The sequence below is a fragment of the Vicia villosa genome, linkage group LG7 (assembly GCF_029867415.1).
Source record: "Vicia villosa cultivar HV-30 ecotype Madison, WI linkage group LG7, Vvil1.0, whole genome shotgun sequence".
NCBI classification, from domain to species: Eukaryota; Viridiplantae; Streptophyta; class Magnoliopsida; order Fabales; family Fabaceae; genus Vicia; species Vicia villosa.
The window spans coordinates 67617922-67626383 of NC_081186.1; the positions used below are offsets into that span (position 1 = coordinate 67617922).

The window sequence follows — 8462 nt, forward strand, 5'->3', positions numbered from 1 at the left end:
TATATATATACTATTTGAATGTGTCTTATTGATAATGATCATTTAAATGTGTATGTATCGAGATGTTGATTGAATAAGGATGATGCTAGAATTGAATACATGTTGACATGATTATGTGTGATATAATTATGGATGGTGTTGAAACCGAATATATCATTCGGTGTTGCTTTTGGTGAGTTATTGGTGATGACATTGTTCATTTTGATCCAGTGGTGATGTTGTGACAACGTGATTATAATGTTGATAATGTGAATATAACATGATCATGTGGTGATTGTTTTGATTGTATGATGATGATTAATTTGTTTTGAATGATGCAAGATACATGTACATACTTGTTGGTGATAACTATGTAGACTTATGTGAGACGATGTTGTTCATCGGATCGGTGATGTTGTAAGTATGTCATATGTGTGCATCCATTCATACGCATTTTGGTGATGGATCCCGTTGATGTTGTGGATCAAATGGTGGGCATAATTCCCATGTGTGGAATTTGTGCCGGTTGGGCTGTATCTTGGTGATGAATAGATCTGTCGGATGGGTTTAGTCCATGTATGGTACCACATGCATAAAGTCAGTTCATTCATGTGCATAATGGTATAGTATGACTGAATGGATTGCGTATTATGTTCAATGATGTGTTTTGTTGGCATGATTATTTGATTAACTGTTGTGAATCTGAAATACATGTGATAATTGGGTGAATAATAATTGTATGATGTTTTATTGCTTATGATTATATTATACTTATTAATTCGAATGAGACTCACCCTTACATGTTGACATTTTCAGATCGAGAAGTAGCGGCTTATTACTTGGTGAGGATAGCTTGTAGAATTCATCCGGTAGTTGGTGTCGTGTCACTCATGCTCTAATAGTGTAACACTGGGGAACGATATAGTTTAGAGTTTAACTATGTACTCTATTTCATGGTTTTGTTTTATTACCGTGATTTTGGTAATGCGTATTTTCCACTGTGATAAACATGATGTTGTTATCTGACAAATCGTTTCTAATAATGCATGACAGTTGACACACGTTTTGGTTTAAATTAATTGTGGCACCCTTGGTTGCATGTGTTTACTCTGATTATTTTAATAATTGTCGCGGGGTTTAGAAGGGTGTTACAGATAGCACTCGTCGTCGTTGTTGTTATTGTTGGTGAATGGGAGAACATGAAATGAGATAATGGTTTTTATATCATTGAAGAAGATCTAAGAGAAATTGAAAAGAAAGAGATTGTGCAATAGTAAGGTCCTAATAAATACGAGCAGGGCCGGTCCCGACTTTTTAGAGGCCCGGGACAAATAAAAAAATGGGGCCCTAATAAAAAACTGACTTTTTATCAGATAGATAAGAAATTTATTTTTATGAAAGAAAAAGTTATAAATCAAAACACAAATGATAATGAATTTGATTTTATCATAAAAATTTGATAATAAATCATTTAATTATATGAACAATTATTAAATATTTAATTATAACATATAATAGTCTTTAAAATTTATACTAAAATAAATTAAATAAAATTATAAAGGTTACCAAAAATATTGAAAATAAAATTTGATTTAAAATGTCATTGTAAATCTAAATTAGTTATATACAAGTTATTTTATAATAATTAAAATTTGAGAAAAACTAAGAAAACCCATGTGAAGTTTTTTTGTAAAAATAATTGAAAAATATTGCAGGAGGTAAGACTTGAACTGTTGACAGTTTGTTACAAAAGAATTTACTGCACCGCTAAGCCTTAAGAATCAACCTATATAATTTTTTAATCTTACCCCCCCCCCCCCCTCCCCCCAAATTTGAGGCCATCATTTTCTTGAGGCCCTGTGCTGTGGGCCTGCTTGCCCTGGCCCAGGGCCGACCCTGAATACGAGCCAAGATGTTCACCTCAATAATGAAAGATGACACGCCTTAACAATATACCCTTGAGGCCATCCATGGAACCTAATGTGCCTATTAATCTCAGAGTCAATTACAATAACAAAATCAAGTTTATATTTTAATGATATCAAATATTATTTGTGTAAATTACAAATGAATGGAGTGTATATGGGTACATGCACTCTATAAATAACTATAAATAAGGGGTTCACCCCCCGAGTATGATCAGTAAATCATTTACTTTCTATTTGCATACATTTCACTCTAATATTATAGTTTCTTTGCAATTACACCTTGTCACTCAAAGAAGGATAATACTAGAAGAATGAGATAGCATCAAAGCACCACACCAACAAATCACAATCAATAATGTGAAGGTTACATCACCTACTCAAGTGATCCACGTTGTAAGTTTTCAAAAGAACAAATAAATATTATCAAATTGACTAATTATTTCTAAACATTTACTAAGAATTAGTGTGGTAGAAGAATTGGAAGATTTATAGTTTGATGAAATATTGTAGATTAATGAATTAAATTTTCACTCTTTATTAACAGACAAAACTAAAGGATCCTCAATAGTTTCCTTCGATATCCTTTACCACTCAAATTTCTCCACTCCCCCTTCATATTTATCTCTAGTAATGTAATAGTTCAATAATTTGATAAGGTAATTTATTGAGGTGAAAATAATTTTGAGACTTTTTGTGTGCACCACTTACATAGTTGATGCCCGATAAAATCTACAAATACAATTTAATTTGTTTTTTTAACTCAATACCATTTAATCTTTAGGTTTCATTATTGTGTAATGTATGTGTCTTTTTATTGATAAATTTTAGGTTTCATAAATAACAAATTAAGTTTCCTAAACTACTTGATCTTGTCTCTAGAATTGAAGTTTTTGTCTCTTCATGAGTTTTTGTTTTAAATTTATTGTCCCTCTCACTTTTATGAGTGTATCTAAATAAAATTTGTTTTACATTCAACTCAAAAATTAGAATTACAAAATCAATTTTCGTAACCACATAATAAAAATCAGCTAAAGTTTTAGTTTATTTGCCTAAACAAAAGTTAAAGTCACGCGGAATTTTATGTAAATTAATTTCTATTATTCAAAAGTATGTATATTTTAATGTTATACTGCTATCAAAATATAAATTGAATCTTTTGTTACTATTATTCTTATGCAGAAACATTAAAGATGATAATAAATAGAGAAGAAATAAAAATTGATAAGAAAATATTTATGATTGATATAATTTAAATTTTTAAGCATTATAAAAATATGAGAAGAAATTATCTAAACCCTAATATATCTTCCTCCCATGCATATTTTAACTTCTCAAATTTAAATAAAAATGTCAAAATTTAAGAAAAACATTACTGTTTTTTTAACTTTTCAATGGAAATGATTTTGAAGTCGTGCACCATGCATGGAAAAACATCATTTACATAAAAAATATGTCTAGGAAAAAATCAACTAAGAAAAATCTAAAAAATTATCAAATTGGTTAGAAATATAAGAGTCATTTATGCAAGAGTTATTGGGGCATAATATCAAAGCCTCTTATTATATTATCTATTTTGTATATAAAGTGTGATATACGTGACCTTGCTTGAAGAATGACGATATCTAATAATTATTATCTAAATGATTGTATTGGAGATTAAAAAAATTGTGTTTTTTTCTCAAAGAGATGAATAAAAAGATGTAACACTGTCACTATTTACATGTTGCTAAAGAAAATTCTATAAAATTTATTCAAACTCATGTGAAGGTAAAAGAAGTAAGGACATTGTCACTCCCAACAACGTGGATGCATAAGCCGCCTCTTCTTTGCAGGTCGCTCCATCAGAGAATCAACTTTTAAATTGTCAATAATCTGAACATCATCATCGATAACCTTGTTATCTACAACATCTGAAACTTGATTCAATTGTAGAGTTGGTGTCCCTTGATAGGACAAATCTTGATACCAATTCTTGTTGCCAAAAAACATGATATTTGATATCTCTACGTCATTTGAATTATGCGATGAACAACTTGTATGAGGTGAAATTTCAGTCTCTTGCTGGTAGTTGGGAGGTGTACTCATATACATGAGTTGATCTCTAAAATCTACATCTTCCTGAGAAAAAAAGAAAAAAACAGATAAATTAGTTAAGTTATTATGAGTTTATACTGTATCACTGCTCTTTTTTGTTGTTTATGTTATCACATTCATTCCCCCAGTGACTAGATCTATTAAAATAAATCATGTGTTTATTTAATCTAAATAATATATATCATTACAAAGTGATTTATTTGGATGAAACTATTGCAACTCACAAAAAGTTTGAGCAAATAGAATATAATAAATAAAAATAAATTTAAGTGTGTGGTGATAAGAACTAGGTAATATTAAAATAATAAGACCATTTGTGTTTTGACTAATCACAAAAGTTACTTATTAAGTTTGGATAAACTGAACAAAATTTTTACAAGCCATAGTTAATTGCACAATATAGAATATGATTTTGATGAGTAGATTATTGATATCATCATGGTCTTTTATGTTTTGACGTAGAAATTATCTATGAATTTAGTAGCAATGTGACAACTATTACTTGAATTTAGTTGAATAATATTACGGAGACAACTATTACTAGCATTAAAAATCATAAAAGCAAAGTAATGGATTCAAAACTATATAGTATCTTGGTGAAACATTAGTAAAGGAAGAATTACATGACAATGGAACTATAAAAAATGGTACTAAGAAGACAAAAATATGGTGCGTACCTCTGTTGTAAATGTTAAACCATTGAAACAGTAATTAGATGACCGAGAGTCAAAAGATTGCCATTGTCCTAATGAAGTTTCCAATATAGCCTCTTGTTCAAAGTGCTCCTTAAAAACCATACTAGAAGCATCAAAAGATGAATTCATGTCTATTCCTGGGCAAAAGTGATAAGTTGATGCCTCCCGATTGGTTAAATGACATTGACCATCATTTACATTGTCATTATATTCTAATAAGTTTTGGTAGTCTCCATTATCAAGGAAATGTGAGTCATGATTTTTCCTCAGTTCAAAGATTAACTCGCGAATACGTGTTCTCTTGTGATAAGCCTCTTCAGGTGGAAACCAGTCCAAATTGAGCTTAAAAAATCAAAGTATGATAGGTTAAAATGTTAAAGTGTTATAAGGTGAAGGCATTATGAAACGTATTTTTATGCAGTTTAAATAATTCTATAAAATGTCAACCATGAAAACCACTTACAAACTTGGAAAGCTTAGTTAGTTTCAATGGATTGAAATTAAATGGAGCTTCCGTCAGAAAGAGCTCTATGTAATGAAGCAAAAAGATGCCACAATCATATGAGTTTTCCTGTTGTGGTACCTATCAAAGACATTGAATCACAAGATATTAGTAAAAAGACCATCAAATAGAGAAAATAGAAAGACGTTCGTCAATAACTCAAATAATCATCAACAAGTTATAAGTGAAAAAAATTTAACAAAACAAAATATAGATAAATAATAGAAACTTTTTATTATTTTTTAATTTTTATTTTAAATTGAGAACTCTTTAGTATAGTAATTTTAAGTCAAGGCGTTAGAGTTTGAATCTCCACTAATAAATGTATGGCCAAGTGCTCTTATCTACTTATATAAATAATAAATGGGATAAACTAAATCTTACATTGAATGAAAAGACTTGCATTTTTCAATAACTATTCAAAATAATTTTGCAATAAAAATAGTCCATTTTCATAGTGGTTTTTAAAATCATGTGAAATCAATTTTCCAAAAAATAAATTGAAAAATATTTCATTTAACAAAAAAAAAGTTTAAAGAAAGATAATTTCTTAAAGTATAATCTATTATATTGTGAAAATGTAAGCAAGTAATACCGCAATTGAGAGAAAAGGTATATTCAAGAATTTTGATGAGAGATCTTCTCCAGATGTATCTTTCATCTTATCTTTCCATTCTTCCCATAAATAACTGTCAATTTTACAAGACGAGTCAATATATAAATCAATGAGTTATAGACACTTGTAATAACTAAGTTTTTGCATGGGAGAACCAACACTTAAAAATATGAAGAGCATAACAATGTAATGAATTTAAAATAATTCATTTCCCGATTTGTTCTTCATTTCAAGGTAAAACACAAGCTTAATTTCAAGCCAACCCACATGTGTGCACAAGACTAAGCATTTTATATGTAAAAAGCACATACAAACCAGTAAAAATTTGGAGAAAAAAGGTATGAGAAATGGGTTGTGTATAGTTGAGAAGCTTAAAATACCTTTGTACAATGTCTTTTAGATTATTATGATATCCCTTGACAGAATCCATGTGCAATATACAGGGTATCTTAAGTGATTTGTCCAACTCTCTATCTGAAATATGAATCATAACATAATCTCTAAGAAAATAATATGTTTAAAAGAAATTATTTGATTTAAAAAAATCTGAAAACTCACCATTAACATTAACCACTTCACCAGGATGACAAATTACTATTAAACTCCAATGAAGACTGCAATCATGGTCGAAATTATATTCTAATAAGAAACATTAATACATCTACAAATATCGAAGAGAAGTAAGAATTTGATAGTTACTTACTTGAAGTTCACTGGTATGAAAATATAATCTTTTTCAAATAATTTCACTTTTCTTGTCCATTTACGAACACGTAGAAATGCTGATTTTCCGTCACAAATATTTGGTATAATTTTGTCCATATCAACCAACTTTCGAAAGAAAAAACTATTGAAAAAGTGAAACCTAGCCTTTTCCTTCTCTTGTATTTTATTTTTCAGATATCTGTCAAAATTGAAAATTTTAAAATGATTACATCAATTTTTTTGAATCACAGTATATATTAGAATCCAAATTACTTTTTTTTGTTTATATCTGTTACATGTTAAACACTATCCTAATATTAATTTTTTTTAACATTTTCTTTATTAGTTCACCACACATGGTTAAAAATGTTCTTCTAAATTTCATTTATGAAAAATCATTTGAATAAATTTAATGTTAATAAATTAAAGGATAACAATTGAACAACAAAAAGAGAAAAAAAATATGCATGATTCAACATAAGAATATAAGAGCTAAATGCAACCAAAGAAGAGAAAAGAAATATGGAAAAATTATTTAAAAAACATTATTAATGAGGTGAGAAACAAAAATCTAAGCAAAAATACGAGTTAAAAAATATAACTTTCAAAAGGAAAATATGCACATACAAACTTACAGAATGTAAAAATCGATAATCGTATCATTGATGTATCTTTCTGGTTGTAATAGATCAACATCTTTCTTACTTATGGAAACAGCATCAGGATCTCCTTTTGGATAGATGAATTCCTCAAAAATCTGAATAAAATTAAGTGTCACGTCATAAAAAAGAGTCAAATAGATATTTGAATTACACAAAAATCTGAATAAAATTAAGTGTCACGTATAACTATTTTATTGCTTATTTTTCTATATCAAAAAGATTTGACAAAGTTTCACCTTCAATCAAATGGAAATGCAGTTTGTAATGCATAGTATACTAATTGAAGTATACAAGAGAATGACTTGAGATGATACATAATAAAATTTAAGAGATTATGTGGCCTATAATCGTGCCCTAAAATGTATATTAGCTACTAATTAAACCTCTAGATTAGGCTGTAAAATCATAAATAGAAGTTAATTATAAGAATATATTGAATTCTACCTGAGTTTGCGTTAATGAAGCTACACCACCACTGAAATCTTCTATCACAGGTTCAACATAATCTTTACAAGTTGAGCAATTTGATGCCATCTCTAAGTTAAAGTTACCACCAATTCCGTCGACATCTACGGAAAGAATACTAGTAAAATCATTTATCTTATCTACATGAGAAATTGTAAGTATACTTAGATACATAGGTTAAAGATAAACTGTTATCATTAGTAGCTATTAATACATAATCATAATATTAATTTTTTATTGACATGTGATAAGGGCAGAAGATTTGCCATGTATATGAGATGCTAGAAATAATTTGGTCTAAAAAGATTGCAAAATAATAACAAATATATATAAATTAGATAGATCTATTATTCGATAAATAAATTTTTGTTTACATTACAGAAAAAAAACAGAAAGATTTAGAACAAATTTAGTTTTCAATATTTTTTAAATGAAAATATTATGATCAGAAATTTTCTTACCTGAAGGAATAATATGGCTATCTAATTTATCATCGTCGGAGTTGAGAAATTTCGAAAACCAAGAAGGAGGAAATTGATTCATCTTTGTAATCAAATAATTTGAAAGAGATAAATTCAAGAGAACTAAATGAGTGATTCGAACTCAAAAAGAATGACAAGGGATGAATGAATGACTTCACTTCAACCTTTTTATACATGTATTTCAGTATTCAATGAATTTTTGAAATAATAGATCTAAAACAATCAGAATTAATTTATTACGTACTTTGTATCTATCTTATTATTGATATTTTAATAAATATTTTTTATATCTTTTTATCTTGCAAATCTTTTTTTTACTAAAAAAAGATAACCA

At 28.3% G+C, this 8462-nt stretch overlaps 1 protein-coding gene across 1 annotated transcript; it reads right to left on the reverse strand.

Moving 5' to 3' along the window:
- Nucleotides 1-3695: 3695 nt before the first annotated feature.
- LOC131619256 (probable ubiquitin-like-specific protease 2B) lies at nt 3696-8189 on the reverse strand. The gene is made up of 10 exons (XM_058890372.1): nt 8108-8189; nt 7636-7786; nt 7155-7340; nt 6518-6718; nt 6373-6428; nt 6195-6288; nt 5794-5887; nt 5160-5279; nt 4679-5038; nt 3696-4025 (listed from the first exon to the last, which is right to left on the reverse strand). Exons 1-10 carry the CDS (start codon nt 8187-8189, stop codon nt 3696-3698), a joined length of 1674 nt encoding a protein of 557 aa, XP_058746355.1.
- Between the last annotated feature and the right edge of the window lie 273 nt (nt 8190-8462).

What these genes read in the sequence shown, in the direction of transcription:
- LOC131619256 (XM_058890372.1), bottom strand. Translation starts at nt 8,189, where the DNA reads ATGAATCAATTTCCTCCTTCTTGGTTTTCGAAATTTCTCAACTCCGAC. An exon ending in TAGCCATATTATTCCTTCAG is followed by an intron (nt 7,787 to 8,107) that starts GTAAGAAAATTT and finishes TTTCTCATGTAG; the next exon opens with ATAAGATAAATGATTTTACT. An exon ending in CTAAAAGACATTGTACAAAG is followed by an intron (nt 5,888 to 6,194) that starts GTATTTTAAGCT and finishes TAAAATTGACAG; the next exon opens with TTATTTATGGGAAGAATGGA.